At 37.4% G+C, this 25,459-nt stretch overlaps 1 protein-coding gene across 1 annotated transcript in view; it reads left to right on the top strand.

The window, feature by feature from the left end:
- The window catches only part of vstm2la (V-set and transmembrane domain containing 2 like a), a 59,283-nt gene extending 33,824 nt beyond the window's left edge, over positions 1–25,459 (top strand). Inside the window, exons 2-4 of the mRNA XM_028453302.1 lie at positions 16,214–16,383; positions 17,658–17,702; positions 23,491–25,459. Of these exons, the coding sequence (XP_028309103.1) occupies positions 16,214–16,383; positions 17,658–17,702; positions 23,491–23,946 (671 nt within the window). The 3' untranslated portion in view covers positions 23,947–25,459. The remainder of the gene's footprint in view (positions 1–16,213; positions 16,384–17,657; positions 17,703–23,490) is intronic.

The raw sequence follows: 25,459 nt of genomic DNA, 5'->3' as shown, positions 1-25,459 counted from the left end.
ACCACCATACATTGAATGCCTTTCATCACCTTTATCAACAAGTAACGAAGTACAAATACTTTGTTACTCTTACTTAAGTAGATTTTTCAGGTACTTTGTACATTTAGAAGTATTTATTTCTCCGTCGACTTTTTACTTTTACTCAGTTACATTTTCAACATAAATACATATCGGTACTTTCTACTCCTTCCATTTCCCAAAAAAGCTTGTGACTTTATATATACAGCATAGCCTATAAGCCTATATTTTAAATTTTTGGCACCGCGGCACCAATGCACGTCAACAGCGGCTCACTCAGCCAGGATCAGACAGAAGCTGAAAGTAAGGGGAGGGGGAGGGTTTACACGAACATACAAGTAATGATGATTGGCTAAAGGTAGAGTGAAATTTCATGGTAAGCCAATCAGTGACAGAGTTTAGGTAAGTGGGCGTTGCTACCAGTCACAGCAGTCACTTGATTTAAAACTGGTGTTTACAGCGTGGAAGTACAATCACTATTTCAACCTGATTGCTGTAAAAAGAAAAAAAATACACATCAAGTGTCCTCTTCATATGTAAATTATTCGAATCTCATGAAACATCTCTCAGCGGTGCAAACCGCTACTAAGCTAGGCCAAAACAAACAGTAGCAAGCCAGGTGACATCAGAGAAGGACATGAAGCGCTCATGAGCGCTGAAAATATTAAAAGCAGCACCACATCAAGTGTGTTAGTGCTCATTAGAGTACCTGACATTTTACAGTGCAGACATTATTGCTATTCATGTTCTTGTTCTTAGGGATACAAAATATAATAATTTTAGGTAGGTGCTGCTACTGTTAAAATGATCAAAGAAGGTAACCAGTACTGTTAACAGCAGTAATGTTATAGTGACACTTGTGTTTTTTTTTCTTTTTCATTTTATGAAGTCATGTTATCTGTAGGTTTTATTTAACTGCCAATTTTGTATTTTATCAGAAACGAATATCTGACCCATGACTCAGACATTAAGAAAATGAGCGCCACCAATAAACCATGAGAACCAGATCATACTTGTTGTGTGCACCCCTGGTTATGACATACTGTAAGAGTCTTGTCATAACCAGGGTTGCACACAATGTTCAGAAGTGTGATGTGTTAACCTTAAGTGTACAATACAAATGCCTAAAGGACTATATAGTGAAGTACATTAGGATACTTGCTAAAGCAGATTCCATATAAATTATCCTGTTTCATAGCTTTGCAGCCAGTGAATCGTTCAACAGAAATACTTTTTACTTTTAAAAGTACTTCTGAGTACATTTCAGAGCCTGTACTTTTTACTTTTACCTGAGTAGATATTTGGATCAGTACTTTTTACTTTTACTCAAGTCGTTTTTTACATAGGTATTTCACTTCTACTTAAGTAAGGAATCTTGGTACTTTTGCCATCTCTGTTTATCATTAGGATACTTGTGTGTGTGACTAATTAACAATTTCTAACGTTGCTGCATTGGAACAGATTCTGTTGTGGTCAGCCTGAAACAGCTGGACAGCTTGCTGTGAAATTGCTAAAGCTTACATTTTCTTTTGTAAGTTAATTGCACAGCTTTCTGTAAGGCACTGATTACGATGTTTTATTGTAAAAAAAAAAATTGTGAATAGATTACATGGTTGCAATGAAACATCTGGGTTGTAACCAGAAGATAAATCATAGCTGTGCACCAGATTACAGGACTGTGAGCATGATGGTTTCCCATGCTTCATGATTTGTTGTTACTCTGTTGTGTTTGTGTCGTGTGTTTCTTGTCATTCCTTTTTTATTATCTTGCATCAGATCTCATTAAAGTGTTTTAACCAGTAAAGGTTTCCCAATTCAACATTAATATTGGATATTGGTCCCATATCAGTAAAAGAAATAATCATCAAATTGTAGATGTTGGTCGGGGCCAGGCAGTTTTTGGCAATTCTGAGTAAATGCAGGTAAATGTCAAAATTGACTAGATTTAAATAATGCTTTTATGATTAAGTAGTTCCTAAGCACCTTACAATATCAGCTCATTCACACACCAATGGGACAGAGCTGCCATGTTTGGAGCAACAAGTTCAGTGTTTTGCCTAAGGACACATCTACACAAATGGTGCTTTTCCACATGTGGTATCGGCTCTACTCGACTCCACACTCCTCGCTTTCAGGACCCGATACTGTTTTTTCGGAGCGTTTCCATTGAACGCCAACCTCACACACGGAACTGCCAGACTCTACAGATTGCACTTTTTTGCTGCCATCCTCACAAGATTGCCAACAAAAATCAATGATGGACAAATGCTTCCTCTCTGTGCATGAGTTGATCACTCTACGCTGTGAGGGTCAGTGTCTGCTTTGTGCGTACGTCACATTTTCAGACCCAATGCTGCTTTTTTTGGAACCTCAACAAAGGAAGTGCTGAAAAATGCAGCACCAGGTACCACAGAGGAGGTGCTTTTTCCCAGTAAAAACGCCAAAAAAGAGAGTAGAACCAATCCGAGCCAATACCACCAGCGGAAACGCGCCAAAAGACTGGTATTGCCTTTGGATCAATCCCTCAACCTCTTGATCAAAAGATGCCCTGTGGCTCAGTTGGTTAGAATGTAGGAAGATGGGGGCAGGGAAAAGTAGCATTCTAATGTGAATTTTACATCAGTTGAAGCTTGAACTCACTATTTCTGCCACAAGAGACAATACTCCATGTCACTGAGTTAATTAGCGAGAGACAAATGTGCTGTACGCACATCCTTCCTCCAGCTCAGTGGCTCTTAACCAGGGTAAGGTGGAATCCCAGGGGTTTTGGTAAGTGGATGATCTGGAGGACTGGGGCAATTCCCGGTGGGCTGGTCAGATGTTTGGGCCGTGAGGGCTGGTGTTCAGTCATGGTGCTACAGCTGTCGCTGGGCCACCTCCGCCTCCACTGGCAACTTTTTCCTTTCATGGCAGATACACTCTGAAGTAACACATCCGTGCACTCAGTCAGTATAGACCCCATTCACATTTGCCCCGGTAACCCATTGGTTATTGATAAATATCAATCAGTTTTATCAGGACACTCCTAACAAACACTGCAACAATGCAGGATGAAAACTAATGTTAGCCAGAAAATGACTTACAATTGAGATTCTTTTCAATCCTCGAAGGTTAAAACTTGATTTTATGTCATTTCCTAAAATTATAATAATAAAAAACTAAAAATCAAATCTTATTTCTTAAAGATGTATGTGTTTTTCAATGTTGTTTTGAGCAGTTCACAATGCTGTGTCTTACTGACATACAGAGCCAACTCAGCATAATCAACCATAGTTGAAAAACACGAGCTAGTTAACAATCCAGCAATCAAGGTGTCAACAACATAATGGAATTAACCAGTGCCAAACCACAACCCACCCATCGGCTCCACTATGATAACAAATGAGTCAGTTTAGAAACAAAGATAACATCATAATGTGAACATTTTTAGGGTCAACACGGCAATTGTAGAGTTGTTCTGTCTTGTAAATTAAAGTTTTCGTTCAAATCTGTTAAACTTTTCAAACTGTACAGTGTTTTACTTATATGACACGAGCAGTAAAGCTCACTTCTAACCAAAGAATCCATCTGTCATCCAGCATCCGTCTTCCATACCTTCCACTTTTGGGCTGGCGTACTGGAGCCCATCTCTGTTTTATTAATGTGCATGGCTGAGTACACTGTGTCCAGTGTTTGTCATGATCTGCACACGTTGTGATTCGTCATTCTAGAGCCGGGCTATTCAAAGGCCTTTGCTGTTAAATGGGAAAATGGAACAGATCATGTGATACTTAATAATATTTCATAGATTAGTTTTACTTTGTAAAGAATGTGGTAGCCTTTTAGCACTTGTTGCAGATAATTGAATTAACCTGAAGGAGGAAACTCACATGTTCACAGAAATCATTCAAACACAACATTACAACTTTATAGCATTAAGGCCACATTGCTTTCCATTATGCAACAAAGACCCCAATGGAGATTTACATTCCTGACAACCTTTATTATTATGATGTAGTACAATATTTAATACTTTATAATGACTAACAGAGCTGTTTGGGAAAAAATGTGACAAGGCCTAAAATCAGTTTAATTTCATCATCATAGCGAACAGCAGCTTAGTGACTTCTTTTTTGCTCTTGTTAGCATCGTCACCATGGCAAAAAAGTCAACTACTATAAATGTAAATGAATTTTAAAGGTGGGATGATATATCATATAGTTACAAAATGTATCGTCGAAGGTACGAGTAGTATTCCCACCCACTCCGTAGCCGAGCTCATGCTGCTTTATAAACACGAGACAGAGCGTGGGGGCGGGGCGTTCACCGATACATACATAAACTGTAGAAAATACATACATAGCACTGTGCGAAGGATGCTGAAATGCTCACCTTCGTGGGTGTGTCTGTTTACATGTCAGTCATGGCAGAGAGCTTCCTGGAGGCGCGGCTTCTCCAGCTCAGTGCCGCGTCAAATTCATCATCAAAGTGGGAACGTGTCATCAAATTGGAGTGAGGTGTTTGGGCTCACCCTGCAGTAAGAAAGGAGCAAATCACCCTTTAACTAACGATTGGGGGAATTAATGAAAAAAACACTTTGGGCATCTGTATGAAGCCCTAATAGCACTTTATGATGTTTAAAGCACAGAAAAGTTAATTTAGCGTAACATGGGCCCTTTACACCATGCAAGATTCCAATTCAATTTTGGCGGGGATCCAGATCGTCATACTGATTCTGGATCAGTTAAAAAAATAATCAAAAAATCACAATTTCTCTTCAATGGGGAAATTTGAAAAAAATATATCTCAATTTGTGATTGACCAATCTTTATGAAATTTTGCTCAGTTATGTGGCGATTTCTCAATTTAGCCACCACGTTTCATCTTGATCAGATCCAGATTACTCATGTCATCGCTATCGAAAAGATGGGGATGCCCATTTGGACCTGCTGTATGGTTATTAATGGGGATGGAAACGTTTTCCAAGTCTTTAAGTGTGAATGATTCAGATTCAGAATACTTTATTCATCCCCGACGGGACAAAGAGGAGCTTTGTAGCTTGGCGAAGGTTTGCGCTCTCTGAGTGCTGCCGTCATTATTGTTATCGTGGACTCAATGTATCGTCCCATCCCTAATAAATACATATCTGTAGCGACCAGAGCTTGAATCTTACTAACAGTAACTTGGTGGTGACATTAAGTGTGGCAGTTCCTGTGGCCGTGGACACAACATCTTCCCCTGAATTCACAAGTCATACTTTTATTTATATTTAGATATGAAGTTTAGCTATATTTATCAATGTCATGAATGGTATAATAGTTGTCACCATTGAAATAAAACGTTAAATCTGAACAAAAACAAAGGAAAGAGAAAAAGTCCTAATATATAACTTGATTATTTGAAATGAATACAGTTACATTCAATGTAAAACAAAGCGAAGGACATCATTTGCATCAAATTCTCTTGAATCTCAAAAGAAAGATGCGACTGACTTGGTTTTCAGGCCTTTAGTAACACAGTGGAAGGCTTCATAAACACAATGGTATTTAAACCTTTATATCATCCATCACAGTTTTATGGATAGTTAGCTCAGGCCCTGCTGGACTCACCACACACGCTCTGTGAGGCTTTTTCATTGAGGCTTGTAAAAATCATTACACACCTCCCCATGATTTGTTCTTCTAAATAAATTACAAGCCAAGATGCAGATTCTGCATGTTATGGATATTGACACGATGCATGTTTGATGATGTACAACTTTTTAGAGGAAAAAAATGCGTGTGATCTTGTGTTCCAGACAGTTGGGCACAAAAGTACAGATTTATTCTATAATGTATATTTTTTAACTTAGTGATTTAGTTTTTCCCTTGTTTCAGTGAAAGTGGTCCTATATCTTTACGTTTTAGAAAGCTCAACAAAAACAGGATGGGATAATGTAATAAAACATCATCTCTAAACTCCCCTTTCTCGTTTTTCTGTTTTCCATTTCCAGCATTATGCTGTGGAAGCACTACATTTTATCTTGTTTGGGTTCCTGATGAAAGTATTGTAGACTCATAAATAGGCAATAAGCACAGAGATTGTTTACTATGCGTCTCAGCTCTGAATTCATCGGGGGATTCTGGTTAGCAAAGCTTTAAAAACGGTCCATGTTGCAAGGAGACAAAACAGTTTCTTGAGTTTTGCTGGCTCCGATGTTTACCTGCAGGTTTGCTCAACCTTTCCAGCAGCTTCTCTGTGGGAATGATCACAGCTGTTTCTCCATCAGTGTTTAGAAGCTCATTATTAGAGCATGAAGCTTGTTACGAGGCCATGTTAGAGACTCGTTACCCTCTAATTATTTCTGAGGAGCTGACTGGTACAGTGAGGATGGGAATAAGAGCGAGGCAGAGTAGGAATATGGACGTGATGTAACTGTTTTTGTGTTGAATAGTCGTTCCTCAACCAAGCAACGCAGACCTTGAATGAAAAATATTCAATATTAAAAAAAAAAAAACATTCTCTTTCAAAGTTTCCCACATTTCTTTTTTAGAGTTCATCCATTTCAGCATCATTTCTGTGTCTACCTAATCACATGTCATTCTTGGCTTTTAAACTAGCCGAAATAGTGTCAAACATATTTAATACGGTTAATTAAGTTAAAGGTAGGGTAGGCGATTTTCAAAAGCCAGCATGATTTTGAATGTAGCTTCTCTGACGGCTCCACCTTTACACCCCTCCCCTCTCCCCCCTGTGCTCCGTCTCACTCACATGCATGAGCACAGCTGCTGCAGAAGAGGAGCTCAGCTCATCACTTGTATTGTGTAGAAACGTCATTGTCTCACGTCTCATTCAGCAGTAAGTAAACAATAAACTTTACCATTATATGTGTTAAAAAACCTGACCAAAAACTCTGTTTTAACTCTGTCAGCGGTTTCAGTGTGAGCTCGTGCATTCGAGGGATCGAGAACGAGGAGGGAGACAGAGAGACGTGATTGGTTAAAAAAACGGTTAATTTTTTTCCATTGGTCAAAGTTATTACAAGTTTACAGCTGCTACAGTTGACAGATTTTCTTTGTTACTTTGTCAGAGCACATAAGATCTTAATTTCTGTCAGGACATAAAGACAATTTCAACCAAAAACTTAAAAAGTGTATCTGGAGAAAATCGCTTACCCTAGATTTAACAAACATGTACATGACATTACCTCCATTGCCAGCATCGTCACTGGCTCCAAGTATGGATAATTTTAAATGAGATAAAGATGATCTTTGCTTCCAGTCAATATAGTAGACAATATAAAGCAGCTTTGGATTTTAAATGCACTGAAAAGCTCAAGTCTTGAATTTCAAACCAGATTGAATTACAGGGCCTTTAAGTACTAACCACTTTGAAAAAAATCTTGCATTGACCTTTTCATCATTGTTTTTCTCTTCCATAATTTAGTTGGTTTTCCACAGTCTAACGTCAGATGTATTGTTAAGGTCTGAATTAATGATAAGTGGTTGCAAATGATCATCACCATGACTAAATTCAGGGTTCCTTGAAAAATGTTGAGTTTCGAGGGGGCGGAAAACACACAAGTCTAGTTCATGACTTTCAGGAAGCTGGATTGTGTAAGTGGAAGCAGGTTGGGATTAGAACCAAACATAAATCCGTGTCTTACTGAACTTTTTCCCTATCGTCACTTTGGATCATGTTGTAGTTTTAGAGTTTTTTGGGACATCACAATTCAATACATAAGGGGCTCCTAAACAAATTCCTTTACTATCTTACTGAGAGATAATCTGACATACACAAAATACTATAAGATGCAAGTGAACACACACACTGTTTCATTCAAGGCCAGTGAGCTACTGTGAACACACTACACAAAGGGAGTGCACGCATTATACGCTATATACGTGTACGCTATTATACAATAATTATACAACATCATAACCCATACTGATATTGTTATTGCATGACTGAAACATAGAGTCCATGTGACTAATGTTAAAACAATAAACTGTGATAAGAAGTAGGGCGGGGCGGTAAACCGGTTCATACCGAATACCTGTATATATTTTTGTTATGACAGGCATTTTTAATATACTGTACCGTGGTGTATTTGATTACACTACTTTCGGAACGCTACGCTGCGCCACGTTTCAGACCGGATCCTTTTCAACCGTTCACTTCTAAATAGGAAAATAAACAGTAGCGCTCTGGTGTTAGTTGCGGTGTAAATCATACGTGTAAATGGATAAGAAAGACACAATTGAAAGCGCTGAAGCTGCATGTGAGCATGTACCTGTGTGCGCATGCCTCTGCTACAGGAGAACCATGCTCATGGAATACGAGGCACGGTTAGCTTAGCATGTCAGCAATTTGGCAGTAATACACAAAAAAAGAGAGCAAAGGATTGCAATTTGTAATTCCTATAATGCGGAAATGCAAACAAAACGCTAATTTATTCACGATAAGAAACCACCACACCACTGAGTATGCAGCATTTAAATCTAGAAATCAAGTTAATGCTAAAGCTAAGCTAGCATGGGCCATTGGGCTGCTGTTGCAAACTTGTATTACTACTAATGTGGAATTATTCTACAGTATTCACTCATCATGACAGTAAAATAGACCATCCTAAGTCAATCTACTGCTGTAAATCCTCTCTCAACTAGTAGAAAATGCTGTGAACACCTGATTATGCATGAAAAAAAGAAATCCCGTCATATACCGTGAAACCGTTAGAATTCTGGAAAATACATATACATTTTTGGTCATAGCGCCCAGCCCTAATAAGAAGCCTCTTAGATTAAAGTTGCTCTCCGGAGTTTCTAAGAAATGCCTCGATGTCCCGCCCTAAACAGCTCCACTTCCTCCCACTGCCTCTGCCAATCTACCAGAAGCCACGCCTCTATTTTTCTGAACGAGCATCGCGGAACATAACAAGGTCGCATCGGGTCACATTGATATAGGTCTATGGGTCAGGTAAGAGCCAAAATCATCTTCACGTGTTTGCTGTTGTGACGCGCTGCCTTGTTTCACTTTGATTGACAGTCTCAAAAACACAAAGCCAAAGCCCATTGGCTGGACGATCGTTTCCATTTGTATAGGGGTCTATAGGACGAAGGTGGGACTTATATACATTGATGTACTGTATATGAATGACCACAGGCATAAGACCATAGTAAAAGACTAGTTAAGTATTTTTTTGCATTTCAAAAGAATTATACATAAACATAGATTTCTCAGAAACTCTGGATATCAGCTTCAAAAGGAGAAATGTAATAAATAGCCTTCAGACTATAAGAGCAACAAATATCCTCAGCAGGGTCACAGGAGCCATACAGGAAGCTTGACCCACTGTCTTCTCTAAATAGAAAAGGCTGTAAGTAATTATGGAATGTCAGTAAATCGATGCAGAAAGTGTTTAATGGATTGCATCGTGGTGCAACATAGAAACAATTGATTTCTTAACACTCATAAATAGCATACTGTTACAGTAATACTATGTTACACTATAGGCTATTGAATATATGCAGTTTGTCAGCTGGAGATTTAAGGGTGTGGTTTTTTTTTTTGGTTTTTTTGGATGTAGTGTCCTTGAGAAAAGAGTAAACCACCACCGGTTCTGTGAAAAGATGTTCACGCTTGGCCTCGCGTGACAATGAAATGATAAAATTCCTCTTCATAGCACAAGGTCAATTATCAATATCTTTTAAATATCTAGTCTAGTGCATGTATAAAGGACAAGCTTAATTGAATGTACTTCATTCATGTAAAGATGGAATGAAAAAAGATAGAAAATACAAGGATTAATAATAAAAAAATAATAATATTTTAAACTCAGCAATAGCACTGTACAGAAAATTAAAAGTAGGCCTCTCAGTTTTCCTCGGAGAGAAGATACAGTTAAGAAAAAAAATGTCCAATCTTGTTTTTCAATTGTTTGCTGACTAAAACACTGACACATACTGTAGAGGCAAATTTTCGCCAAACATTCTAGTTTTAAAATTAAAAACACAAAATTAGCATTACTAAAATTAGTATAAACTAGGGGTGTTGAAAAAAATTGATTCGGCGATATATCGTTGCGCGATTCTCGGACCGATTCTGAATGCATCCATATCGATTTTTTTTTAATTAAAAAAAATAAAATAAAATGATTATTACTTTTTTTCATATTTTATTTTTTATTTTTATTACACCAGGAAAGTCTTTTCCACTGCAGGAAACAATGTAACTGCACAAAGAAGTGCACTGAAAACCTGGGCATGTTGACCAGCTTGTGTTTGTTCAATAAAATCTAAAAAAAAACCCACTAATTTTCTGCGTTTATTTGTTGTTCTAGGCATAAACCTCAGTTAAGTTGCACTAAAGTCACGTTGCCCTAAAGTGAAAGTTGGTTTAAAAGCCACAGGCAGATTGTATGTTATCTTTTATTTTAAGTTGTTGGCACATGGCATGTTAAAGCCAATGTTTTAAGTGTAAAATATACAAATAAATAATATTTAATACATAATGTTCTCATGAAGGTGTACACATTTACAGATTAGTTGATTATGTTAGTCTTTGGGATTTGTCTATTTAAGCTTGTCCATGACTTGGAGAATTGTTACACAGAAAATATCCACCAGGTTTTCACCATTAATGTTTTTTTTTGGTATTTTCAGTTTTCGTATGATGGCTTGGCTTTTTAGTTTTTAGTGCTACAGTTACTACTCTTTTAAAGGTTAAAGTGAACGGATTACTGTAGTAATCAGTAAAAGATAATTGTGTTAGCTTTGTCCTTTATTACCACTGTTATTTTAGTGCTTTTTCTATTTTTCTTCTTTTCCTGGTTACAGGTGTTTTACAATCCTATATTTGTTCATGAGCTGAAGAAATAGGTTTTATTACCAAATATAGTGTTCTATAATTGTTAAGCATATTGTGAAAAATGGACTGATAAATTAATTACCCCAAGAATTAAACTGTAACAACTGAAAAACACAGTCATTTTTACTATTGTCATAATTGCAGAGGATGCTAATGCATCACTCTAATCACCATTACAGCAAGCAATGAGTTGCAATTCGCTGTAACTCTTATCTCAGCTGCTAAGAAGCCATTTCAAGTGGCTGACGAGCCCTCAACAGTACTGGATGCACTACCAGCCATCTTGCACACTGAACAACATTGACATTCAGAGCCTCGTGCTGCCAAGCTGCCCAATCATGATGAATTCAGTTTGAGAGCAGAAAAGGCAACTGAGAGCCTCAGTGTGAGCAGAGCCCTAATGTGTTAAAAAAAAAAAAAAAAAATCTTCCTGTTGCAGCAGTGCGCTGTGCTGAGAGAAGCCAGCCAGGGTAGTTAGAGCCTGCGGGAAAAATGCATTAATGGGAATGCATGGCGGTTCTCTCAATATATCAGAGAACCAGTGAAATTATGTATGACTGTTGGCAAAGTCTTGCAATAACACTTTTTTGAGGAATCAAAGAGCATAAGGGCAGGAATGAGAGGCTGAAAAATTTAGTATGTCTATAAAATGTGTGGGTTTAACATTTAGACATCAGAAGGTTCTTGTGTGGAATAAAAACCCAGCACAGAAAAGTGAGAAAAAGTTTATTACACTCAGCTTCCTTTTGAGGTAGTGGTTTTCTGTTGCTGGGAACAAAGAAAAACACAATCCATTTTTGAAGATGTTGCTTGTCAAAAAGAACATCAATCCATCCCAGGGTTCTGTGCTGCTGACTTAATCAATAACAATCAATGGCACAGAAGAAAAAGAACAATTGATAACAAGGCCGTTTTCTGGATCAGTGATCCTGATCATTGAACCATGATCATTCACACTTTAAATGATTGTAAGAAATGTATATTCCCATTAACAATGATACATTAGGTCCAAAAGTATGGGCAGCCCCATTTTTTTCAAAAGATCTCGATAATGATTAAACTAGGTGGGTAATTTGAAAAACCAACCCACCATAACTGAGTCCAATTTCATAAAGATCAGGTCAATTATTAACCAAGATGTGATTGTTTCACATTTTCACCAATGATGAGAGATAATGTATTTTTAGATTATGATCCAGAATCTACGGTGGCTGAGAAGGGCAAAACACATTTACAAATACCACAACACATTGACAAATTATTGCAACACTTTTACAAATGCCACAACATATTTACAGTTTTGAAAACAAATATACATAATTATCTAAGAAAAAAACAAAAAAATACAAATAGCAAAACAAATGTTGAGATAGATTTACAAAGACATATTGTAATTGTAAAAGTGTTTCCATATTTGTTGATTAGTTTTGACCTTTTGCAAAAGCGGTTGCGGTAATTTGTTAATTTGTTGCGGTCATTTGTAAATATGTTGTAGCATTTGTAAAAGTGTTGCAATGATTTGTAAATGTGTTGAGGTCATTTGTAAAAGTGTTGCAATAAATTGTATATCCGTTGGATTCATTTGTAAGTGTTGCAATAATTTGTAAAAGTGTTGCAATAATTTGTAAATATGTTGAGGTCATTTGTAAAAGTGTTGCAATAATTTGTAAAAGTGTTGCAATAATTTGTAAAAGTGTTGCAATAATTTGCAAAAGTGTTACAATAATTTGTAAATATGTTGAGGTCATTTGTAAAAGTGTTGCAATAATTTGTAAATGTGTTGCAATAATTTGTAAAAGTGTTGCAATAATTTGTAAAAGTGTTGCAATAATTTGTAAAAGTGTTGCAATAATTTGTAAATGTGTTGCAATAATTTGTAAAAGTGTTGCAATAATTTGTAAATGTGTTGCAATAATTTGTAAAAGTGTTGCAATAATTTGTAAAAGTGTTGCAATAATTTGTAAATCCGTTGGATTCATTTGTAAAAGTGTTGAGGTAATTTGTAAACGTGTTGTGGTAAATTGTAAATGTGTTGTGGTCATTTTGTACTCTCAATTTTATCCTGCTGACAAATAAAGGAGTAAATAAACACAAGTAAAAATATGAATGTCTTTGTGGATGTAATAAAAAATAAACCATAGAAGTTAACACAATATTGTGAACAAAGTATAAGTCTATTACACCAGAAAACCAGATTAAATGTATAACTAAAGAGAGACAGTATGTGCTTACTCACACAGAACATATTCACACTATATTTACCTCAGTGGACAGTTATTTTATATAACATGCTGCTGGTGTGAGTTTTACTGCACAACAATACATGTCTTACTGTATGACATAATTCTGCAGTGTTTTTATCAGTAATGAGATGTGTAATGGCTCTTAATGTGAAAACATTTAGGTATAATGATGCAATAGTAACGGTGAAAGCAGGAGATAGTTTAAGGTTTGTTTTCGCTCATTGTATTCAGTGGATTCAACCTGAATGTGGCTGATTAAGGAATGTAATTTCAAGTCTTATTTAAAGTTGCTTCTTCTTTGTTCATATGCTAATCATTTTCACACCAACTTTATTGCCTGCTTAGATGATTTGATGCTACATACTGCAGATACCACTGTGATAACACAAAACCTGCAACGGCTGCTGGTCCATTTTGATTAAACTGCCAACTTTGCTATATATTGCGACTTTTTTAGACCCTCCCCCCCTTGAGCAGTGGTTATTAATCGCAGGGGTTGCTGAATCAGTCTTCGGGGTTCAACAGGCATCAAGACACACATTAAAAATGGGGTTACACAAAATTCATGATAGACTAGTTTATTAAAATATAAATTCCAATTACAAGGCCACATTTTTATTTTAAAATATGTTTTTTATAAGGCTTATGTGTATGTGCACAAATAAAATGTATACCTATATATTAAAGAAATGAAACTTGAATTTTCCCCAGTTATGAATTGGTGAATGTTTGCTGGCTTCAGTATCTCCAATAAGGTTAAGAACCAGCCTAGAGACTTTTTTTTAAAAAGTGACTAGCGACAACTCTAGCATTTTTCTGTTGTAGCTACTGTTCTATGTGCCCCCGCCCTGTCCCATCTACCACAACTAACCACCATTTAGTCCTCTCTATCTACAACTTTGTGTTGCCAACTTACTTATTCAGGTGTTTTTTTTTTTTTTTAATTTGATTTATTTTTATTTTTACATTTTTTATGCAAGAAAATAAATAAATTAATTTAATTGGGTGTTTCTTTAGACTTGAGTTATTTTTTTCTTGTTACCATTTCTAAGCGGTGTGTTCAAATAAGGTACTTATGAGAATAAGATGGTCATTAGGTTAGTGAAGGTAGAACTTTAACACAAAGAAACATCACTGGTCCTCGTTTTATCACAGCTGTAATTACCTGTCAGTGCTTTCTCCCCACAAAGCTATCTGCTGCTTCTCCCGCTGCCCTCACACCTCTCTTTCTGTCAAACACACCTTCTCCTTTCATTCCTTTTTCCCTTTCCACCAATATATTAGCCTATCATCGTCAACCGGCGCTCAATCCAGAAGCCGCTTCTTCCTTCATTCACTACCCAAACACCATCCCATGCACGTTATCCGTCTGTATTCATGTCCGTCACATCTTCTCGTGGTAAATGGTTTGACACTGGGACTGGCTTTGCTGCTGCTGATGTCACTTTGAGTGCTAGTGGCAGCAGTGGCCCTGACAGCCTTCCACTGTTTATCTAGGAGATTATGGTGAGGCTTCAGGGTGCATAGACCCAACTTATCGCTGCTTTTTATGGTCTCCACAATGACAGCCGACATATTAGAAATGGCTGTTACTCGGAGACTTGGCATTAGCAAGCCACAAGCTTGAACAATGTCACGCTCAATTGGAGCGCACAGACTTGCAGAGCAGAAGGTAATTAAATTAGGTTTGATTCTATGTAAGATTTTCTATTAATTTGTCTTTATACTTAGAACACAATTAGTTTTAAGTATAATTCTGATACAACGACAATGTGTGGAGCCCTAAACCATTATAAAGACATGGATTTTTGCATTGTAGACTTCAGTGTTAAGAGGGAAAAGACAGATTAACTCTCCTCAGAGGAACATAACAGGTCCTATCTCTTACGCAGCCGTTTCTATGTCTCCACTTTTAATATTAACTGAAAGGGAAAGGGCTGTGGGCATTGTTTCTGGCTCCGGCTGTGTAACGTCAAATCAATATCCAGCACGTTTCAGATTGCACAACTGAAAAATACAAGCAAATTTGATCGATGTACAAGAGAATGTATGACTCGGGGCTTGTACCGCTCTCGTAATACAAGACTGATCCATTGCATGGCCTCAGTGGTTCAATGGGTGAGATTAATCTATGGAGTGAAATGACACTCAGCCCTTAGATGGTGCAGAGTTTACTCGATAGTATTAACTGAAGGATAATCTATAGGTAGGGTTGCAAAGGCAATGAGATCCTCAAATTTGTAGAAAGGGACAGAATATTCATTTTAGGGGTGTCCCGATCCGATGTTGGTTATCGGTCCGATATTAGCCTGAAAATGAATATCGGATTCAAATTTCTGGATTATTCTATTTATTTATTTTTTCATTTTATTTATTTATTTTCCTCAATTCATTTTTTTTTAATTTTTTTTATTCAATTGTAGAATACTATAAACATTATGTTCAAGGTTAAAATGTATGTAACCAATTGGTAAATATTAAATGGGTCAGTTTTTCTCATACCTACTGTTGCTGACTATTGTTCTCTGTTTGAGTAACATCACTTGATCAAGCCTTTTCTAACATTGCACACTACAAAATAAGTCATTATTATTTTTTTATTAAAAGAAAAAAATAATAATACAAGTAAAAAGTATGTATGATTCATGCTAATCGATCAATATCGGTGTCAACCGATATGCAAGGCTGCAATTTCATATCGGAAATGAAAAAGTTGTATCGGACATCCCTAATTCCTTTAAAATAGTGTGTTTGCTGTCAGACTGTATGACCAATGCTTCTGTCTAGAACAAAAACTGCTTTGCGAGAGTGGTTTACAATGCATCGCTGGTTTCAGCAGACATACTGTATTGGTTTGAGTATGTTGTGATGTATTATTACCATTAATGTTATTAATATTTCCTCTTTTTATTATTGTTTTTGTTCTTCCTGTTGTAACAAGCCAAATCTCCCCACTGTGGGACTAATAAAGGTAATAATAGGTAGTAATTTACATTACAGAGTAGCAAAAAAAAGTTATTCAAGATCCAAAATCCAGATGTATTTGTCTCACACAGATTTATACACAGAACAATGCAGATTCTGCATGTGAGCCTTTTTCAACCTGATCTGATTTTGTGTATCTGCAGCGATGTTCACAGAGGTGCCACATGATATGACTGCACAAAGGGGTCAGGATGTGGAGATGGCCTGTTCTTTCAGAGGCGCGGGAATGCCTTCCTATTCTCTGGAGATCCAGTGGTGGTACATCAGGAATCATTTGGACTGGACGGACCGACAGCCGTGGACAACTAACGAAGTGAGCAGGAACTTAAAAAATCAGAACTTTTTATATATGGGAAGAAAATACATTTCATATTGACAGTGGTCTACCTTTTAGAACTCATTAAACAAGCAATCATTTTCATTTAATCTGAGGGCTTGACAGTGGTACCAGGGGCATGTCCATCTATAAGCATGTATTTTATATTGTCCCCCCTCTACAGAGACTGAAAGGCAGTGATAGTGAGAACTAGATGGTTTTCCTTAACCATCCAGTGTAAAATTAAAAGATAATTAGCATCGACTGTAACCAGTATGAGTCCTGTTATGTTACTGTATATTACTTCATTAAAATTCTATTCAAATCACATTCAAAGTACAAGTAAGTCATACATAAAATACAAGCAAAAGTAGCTCAATAGAGTTGCACTGAAAGTAAAAGTTACCAGTTACTTTCACGCACCCTCCATGTTTATTATTGGTAATAAATCTTGCCACGGTTCCCTTAAATACAGTAAACATCCCATGTATAAACTTAAAAAGGAAGAGACTAAATATTGCACAATTGGAACTTAATTTATTTTCCACAAAGGCATCTGTATTAAATATAAGGTTTGTCAAAATGTACATTTGTTTTTTAAATAAAATAGTGCCAGTGATTTCAATTAAAAAAAAAAAAAAAAAAAAGATCAGGCTCTAAGTGTAGCTACATTTATGAATTCTAAAACTGAGAAAATAATTGGCGTTCAAAGCTGTGTTGGCGCGGTGTATTGCGTTTAATCTGGTTGGTCGGCTATGACGTGATGCATTTGATTGTTGTCGGTTTTTGTAGTTTCCCAAAGTCCATTAATCATTTTAAAACAAAGAATAATAATTTACTTACTAATGGTTGGGTGTAGAAATGTAAGAGCTTGCTTTACTTCTTTTAAAACGTACTTAAGTACAAGTAAAATGACTGATTTAGAAATATACACAAAAAAGTATAAGTACCCATAAAAGCAACTCAATTACCGTAACGTGAGTACTTGTAGTAGTAGAAGTAGTAACCACTGGTAACATTTCAGTACATCAGTAAAGTTTTGCGGCCAATAATGGGATTGAGAATAAATTTCACACAGCCTAAACAGAATGACGTACTTGTCCACTCCTACAGCCCTCCATCTCCCATCCACCCCCATATGGTGCACATTAAACACAGTTCAGTATCAATAAACTGTGTATGTTTATTAATTCTAGTGCCTATAATCCTATAATTCTATGTAACAAATGTGAGATCATATTACCTAATCTCATGTTTGTGTTTTTTCCCAGGTGGCTCCAGAGGAGGAGATGCCAAAAGATGCTACAAAGATAAGTGTGAGTACTGGTAAAGCCCCTCTGATTGTCTCTGTGTTCCATGCTTAGATGAGGCATTAAAAGCTTATGATTACATTTCATTTCTGGATGTGGCTGATCCTCAAGAAATGATCCGAGCAGGAGCTCCATGTGACACATTCACAATTTCACACACATCATGGAGAGGGAGGGGACAGCAGCACATACAGTATCATTTAGAATCTGCTGTTTGTTTTACACATTTTATTTTGGTTTTACATAGGGATAAACACAGCGTAAAAGCCAAACAAATGCTGAGAATAATCAAAAAATAGTCCTGAAAGTTAGTGACTTCAGTAATAGGTCAATGAATGGTCAGCAAAAATCACAGTTTGGAAAAAATCCTTACCTTTTACAGTAAAGTCCTGGTTTAGTTACATTCATTTAACATTTAAAGCTGCAAGAGACAAACATTTAAAATAAATAAATAAATAAAGACTTAGTGTAGGCCTCATAGATCAATAAAGCAAAGATCAGTTGCTCAAAAAAGATTTAAAAGGTGCTCGAGAGTTTGTTTTGTTCTTCACAGTAAACACTCTCTTATTGACGTTGGAGGAAAACACATTGCATTGTGGGATGTTGAGTCCCAAAGAAGGATGAACAGAAATGTTTTTACTTCGTTCTTACCATGATTTCTTAGGTTTGCTCCCAAAAACTCTGCCAAAGTGACTTTATTGTTTTTTCCCACTGTCTGGAAGTTGCAGCTAAACAATGGAGAATGTTTATTTTTGAAATTTTGTACTTAATTATCCGAATCTGACTAAAATTGAGAGTCTCATGTAGTGAAGTGATATCACGAGAAATACCAGGAACAAACTAAAATAAAAACGGTGCCAAAGCTAATTACTGTCCTTCTTGTCTGGTAAAGAAACACAAGAAATCATGGTAAGAATGAAGTAAAAACACTTTTTTATGCATCCAGATACAGGACTCCACATCCCACAATTCAAAGCGTAAAACGTATGTAAAAAAAAAAAAAAAGTAAATGAACTGAGTGTTTATAGTGGAGAAGAAAACAAACTTGTTTGAAACTTAATTATCTTTTATAAGCTTATCCTTCAGTCTCAGGTGCGGTAAGAGTGAACTTGTCTTGATAAGTGGCTCTGAAACCGGTCTGAGCTGAAAATAGTAAATATTAAACTTGTTCAAAAATTAAGACCTAAACTCCCGATGTGTTTGAGGAACGCAGACGACTCCTGACCCTGTGATATATGATGTGGAACAGAATGTAGCCAATCAAGAAGCAAGCTGACTGAGAAACATGTAATGCTGCGTTCCAGGCGACTCAGAACTCCACACTTCAAAGTTGAAGATTCCAATCTCCGAGTTCAACTGAGTTCAGCAGCTGGCTTTACCGAGTAGGAGCTCTGACTTTAGCTGACTACAAATCACTTTGTCAAGTAGGAGGTCAAAAAAAGTTCCAAGTGACTTGGAACGCATCACGCTGTTGGATCTTGTTTGATCACGTGAGATTTCTGTCTTGAAGAAGATTGGTGGTGGGACAGAATGGTTCTGTGTGTGTGGTGTGTTGAGATTATTGGAGCACACACACACACACACACACAGTACATTCAAAACTGTTCTATGCCTGTTTTTATATCTTCATGTGGGACATCAAAACCACAGAAATGGCATTGATCTTTGTAAACTGTCACATTTCTAATTAAAGCATCTACTACTTCAGCTAACTTACTGGCCTTACTTGCCAGCGGTCATAATGTTTTGGCTGTTGAGTTTGTCACGTGATTCTTTAAAATGTCGAACACTAGAGGTTTAGCATGCAAAAGTTTCCAAAAAAAAGAGAATGTGAAGCAGCCCAAATCACTATGAATCTGACTTTTCGGGTGAGCTATGGTTAGCGCCATGTTTCCTCAGGAACGACGGTAAGTCATAGGTTTGTTACTGGCTGGAGTTGTAGTTTTATCTGATTGGTTGAGCTGCAGCCAAACAAACAATAAACTACCTTCTTTCAGACACGTAACCCAGCACTGGCTGGTGATAGGTTATCTTGGGTACTGGGTCACGTGACCAAATCATATGATGTTTATGGTTGATCAAGGAAGCAAAGGTTAATTATATCGATGGAATGTTTGATAATATAGACCAATATTAGATATGATAACGTGTAGATGATATTGTGGATCAACATAAAGTATGTTTTGCAGAAGCACCATAAATTACGGGGTTTTTGTGGATTACGATGCATTCAAAAGCAATGGTTATAAATGCGGACAGACACACAGAAAAACTCTGCTTCCTCCCAACTGAGTGTAGTGGCTGCAGATTTACTGTAATCAAAGCACCAGTCAGAGATAGTGTGTGTGCGTGCGTGCGTGTGTGTGTGTGTGCACTGCAGGATGTGCAACAGAAAAGTCATCAGCAGCTTTCTGTTAATGATGTAAGTTGGTTTAAATTGAAATACTCAAATGAAAAACATGGCAGTTGCTCAGGTATGCAAACCCAGGGGGGGCGCGCACACACACACACACACACACACACACCACTGACATCAGCAGTGAAGGAAAGGAGGCTGACAAATGAAGCAGTATTTATATCTGGGTGCCTCACATCTCATCTTAACCCTGCTGCTTTGTAAACTTAAAAACCTTTTATTTATTCTCTCTGACTCTGGCGCTGCAAATAGATTCTGTGAAGCTGCATCTTTGTCTGTGTTTGTGAGGAAGGAGAAGAAGAGGAGGCTCTGCAGTATATCCCAACGGTTATGCTCTAGTGATAGCAGTGTTTCTTTGAGTTTATCACAATATGAATTATAAATCCGGGCTATTGCAAAGCTTAACATCTAAAAAAAAAATCAAACATGTAAATTGCATGTACGTGCTAATACTGGCAAGGTTGAAGTAGAAGTTCAAAGACAGCATGTGTTGTACATGATTACACTAATATCCCTACAAACATGTGTTGTAAGAATGCATTTACCACACCCTCACATAATTTACATCTGATTACTTACCTAAAGCACTATGTATGTATTGCATCTGAATGTTTTAAAAGTGCTTTTCAAATAAAGATTTGCTCACTTTGATTACAACAAAGAAGAGAAAATCTTTGTGTTATCAATTATTTTTGTTGCACTTCTAATTTTGACAAAACCTTCAGTGCTATGCTCAATTCAACTTTTCTTTCCTTATGACTTTGCTAATCCCATCTGTCTGCCATTAGGCAAAATGTAACTTCCACCCTATAAAAGGCCTTTGTCTTGACAAATTCAACATTCTGTTGTCTATTTTGAAGCTGGTGAGTTCATGAAATAACAAGGTAAAACAGCTGAATCAGAAATCACTAATGCCATGTCTGCATTAACCTCAATTCTAGTCACCAAATGCAGAATTAAACTAGAGCACTCAGAGAGCACAAACCTCCACCAAGCACCAAATCTCCTCTTTGCCAGATATTGGCAGTTTCCTGGATCACTGATCCTGATCATGGTACAATGATCATTCACGCTTTAAGGGCTTGGAAGGAATTTGCCATCCGTATCATGATCGATACAGTAGATCCAAATTTATGGGTACCACCATTTTTTCAAGAAATGCGCAATCCTAATATGATCAGGATGAAACACGGTTGTGTAATTAAGAAACCCACATGACATAACCGGGTCAAAACTCATAAAGATCAATTTGAATTTTACCAATCATAAGAGATAAGGAATTTCTGATTATTGAAACTGATCCAGAATCAGTATATTGATCCGGATCTAGGGATGTAACGATTGTAAGGCAGTTAAAAATCGATTCATAGGTACCACGGTTCACATCGATGCTCTGAAAATTGAATCGCAGTACTTTTTTATATATTAATCCTTCCAGAAGCGGACGTGACGGGCGGAATCTGCTACTATTTTCTTTCTGGCCGCCATTTACTGTTCAACATGCTCATAAATGATTCTTTACTCCTTTAGCACCGAAAGAATATCTGTAATATTACGTGAATATCTGTAAAAGTCACGTTTTTCTATTAGCTCTGTCTGCTAGCATAGCTTCTCTTCTTCACTGGTGGAATAACTGCATGCCAACCGACCACTGGGTTACCAGCGCCCTCTGCTGGTCTAAACAAATATCTGATGTAAATACAGTAAAATTACTGGGGTTTTTTTTTTTGTTTTTTTAAAAGTCCAATTATTAAGGCACAAAATACATTTTCAGTTGCACTTTTGAAAAGAAAAAGAACTATTATGCAGTTTTGAATTGTTTATTATAGAACCAGAATTTAAAATAATAGGCTTCTTCTTCATTTGTATTATTCCTTTATTTATTTCATTCAAGATTTATTTTTAGTTAAATTGCATCATTTTGAATAGTTTATCAAGGGATTCTTTTGACAATGAAAAATAAAAGGAAAATAGTTTAGTATTTTCCCCAAAAAAATAAAGAAATATTTTTCAGTCATTTGTCAACATTCCCATTTTGTAAAATAAATCGTGAGAAAATCGTATCGTGAACCCAGTATCGTAAATCGAATCGTATCGGGAGTTGAGTGAATCGTTACATCCCTATCCGGATCCCCTCCAAAATTTAATCAAATTTTCCATGACGTAAGGTCAATTTTTGGTAACATTTTGTCAGATCTGTTACGCGCTTTTGACGTAATCCTTCCCCATGACAGAAAAACAAACAAATAAATAAACACTGGTGAAATGATTACCTCCTTGGCGAAGGTAACAAAGGAAAACAATTATGACTCAAACCTGGTTGACGGAGGAATCGACAGACCAAGGTTAGTTGAATTGCGGCTTATTACAAAGCTATAAAGTGGGTCAGTGCATGCGACTCAAATGAACCAGACTGCTACCTAGTACTCTATGTCTGACTAACAGATAGCCGGGTTCAAACCACATTTCTGTTATGTGTGATCTGTGCTGATCTCAGTCCTTTTTAAAGTTTTGCGACTCACAAGCACGATCGACATTCAATGACTCTACGATCGACCGTGATCGATGTACTGTACACCCAGACTCAGAGTTTGCGGGGGTCAAAAGTTTTCCCAAAATTATTTTAAGTGCCAAAAAACTCAGTGACTTGGAAATAATAAAAAAACGGTCATATAAAATTCAAAGGTTCACAAAATAAAACCAAGTAAAAGAACCGGCCGCCGATGACATTTGACCCTACTGCTTCCCGTAGCAGCTGAGTGTAGACTCACTAGTCTGTTGTTTGTAGTGATACACCGAGAAAACAAGCCGACTGCAACAGAGAATGAGCAAACCCTGCGCCCAGTGTCTGGATATAAAGCAGTGGATTGAGCGGTGTTGTAATAATCTCCTCGCCCGCCTGCCCCGCGACAAAATCGGCATCACATAGACAATCATCGAATGCGGACTGTGGAGTAACGTTGTTAGAGACTTTAATTGCCATAATCTATGTTGTTGTAATTTTAAATGCTTTTAATCTATATGGATCCTTTTATTTTCTCCTACCTGTTGTTTAACCTAGGGATTTACAACTGACAGCAAGTCTATCCCTCCGTGTTAAAGTGTATCTCCCAGCACATGTATTGAGTGTTGTATGATACATAATGTAGAACATAATAAATAATAACTGATTAATTTGAGCAACTTTACTCTCCTTGAAGTTACAGTGGGTGCTGAACGTTTCAAGCTGCATTGTGGATTTATTTTGGCAGGTCCATAATACGGCTGGAAAACTCTGCCTATGTGTACACCTCTGATGTAATGTTTGTTTGTATTAGATAATGCACTGTATTAACTAATCACACTATCAAACTCTACTCCTCTTTTGTCTCGGTCCAGGTGGTGAAGGTCGTGGGAAGCAACATCTCCCACAAACTCCGACTCTCCAGAGTGAAGCCGTCTGACGAGGGCACCTACGAATGCAGAGTAATTGACTTCAGTGCTGATGCTGGGGCCCGCCACCACCGTGTCCGAGCTTACCTGCAGGTGTTGCCGGAGAGCAATGTCGTCAATGCTAACGACAACTTCAACGCTCTGGACGACACTAAACAAGAGTTTGATATGGGCGACGACACGGAGCCCCACCACACCGGGGTCAGAGGGCACACTCACGGCCATCATGGAGAAAATCACCACCAGGAGCACAGCAAGCGGCCCTCGCCACCCGCCCACCACGCTCACAGCCACGGCAGCAGCAGTCAGCCGCACAAGGCGGGAGGGGGGGTGAGGAAGAGGGACGTAGACACTAACCACAGTGTCAATGACTGCACCAACGAGCCCAGCTGTGTGCTGTAGACCCAGCTGTCACCACAACCGCAGATGAAACAAGAATCGAGAAACGTGACAGTGGTAATAGCATAAAAAGCTAACAGCCCCACACGGTGTAGTTCTGTGCACTAACCCTTAGACATGTACAAATAATCGTTTATTCTGAGCACGATGCTGGAAACTGTGGAGGGAATGTCGTTTTTTTTTTTTTTTTCTTGCTGTGCACATGGCTATAGCCCCACTGCTAACGGTTTCACACCAACCAAAACTCTGCTCATATGCTAACATGTGCTTTGTTCTACTCTTGTTCTGTAGATACTGTAAGCGACACGATTTGCTTTCGTGCTAATCTTCCTCTATTCCTTTACTCTGCTGTCGGACACCCCAGCAAACATCCCACAGATGCTCGATCATTTGTTACAGGGATAAGAAATCAATGTTTATATTCTAACTGAAAGCCCTCTCCCTCCAATTCTAGAATATTGGAGGGAGACATGTCGTAAATGTAAGCCACATCTGTCCCTGAGTTTAAGATACGAGCAGGAACTCATCAAAGTCCCAGAGCAGCAGCAGCAGCAGAACTCATCACACACACGCTTTTTATTCACTGTTATCCAATTATGGCAAGATTCCAGAGTCACGGTTTCAGGGTATCAACCCATCAAATAAGCTTTTTTTCATACCTTACCGTCTCTTTGTCATGCAAGTTTGACCCTTTCACAATAAAACCACTACAAACACTTAACAGTGAGAGTAAAATATCAGAAATCAGACTGATGGGATCAGTAGAAGCCAGTCATTAAAAAAAAGAAGCCTCAGTTCTTGCTGCTACAAGCCTATAATTCACCCTGTAAATAGAACTGTGTAATATAAAATAGGTTAAGAGCATGTTTACTAATTTTTCCTAAAAAAAAAAATACTTTTTCAAGCATTCATACACAAAGACGGAGAGTTAGGAAAGGGAATTTTTGAGTTTGTTTGATTGTAAAAAATGATCATCTTTTTTTCTCCTTTTACTTCTTTGCTTGTATTTCTGCTTTTTCAAAGTACTTTACAGACAAACGTATGAAGTGTTTCCTTCACAGCTGCTTAGACATGGGTCTCCCACAGGTTTCTTAGTACTTACACAATGTTTATATCCTTGCCGTTGCTGTGCCAACCGATGAGTATGAGCCGAGGTAAAACCCAACCGACAAAGAGGTCGACAAAAAAAAAAAAGGCCAATCTGACAGTTTCCATTAGAGGAAAAGAAAAGAAAACATGGGATTTCAGCTCTGAAGGACAGAGAGGTATAGGAATCATTGTCCCACAAATGAACTATTGCTTATAAGTTATTTGGCTACTGTCATTGACTGAAGAAATGTTTGTTATTTTTTACTTAATTTGATGTTGTTTTTAAAGAAGGGATCACTGTTGAAAAAGAAGGAAAAAAATACATTTCTTCTTGAATGTTCGGTCTCACACTAAGTGTAATGCCTTTATCTAATGTATATGAAATCTAATTGTATATGAAACAACATTAAATCCTTGTTTCCTTCTA

The sequence above is a fragment of the Gouania willdenowi genome, chromosome 7 (genome assembly GCF_900634775.1).
Source record: "Gouania willdenowi chromosome 7, fGouWil2.1, whole genome shotgun sequence".
Taxonomy (NCBI): Eukaryota; Metazoa; Chordata; class Actinopteri; order Blenniiformes; family Gobiesocidae; genus Gouania; species Gouania willdenowi.
This window is presented reverse-complemented; position numbering and strand designations above follow the sequence as displayed.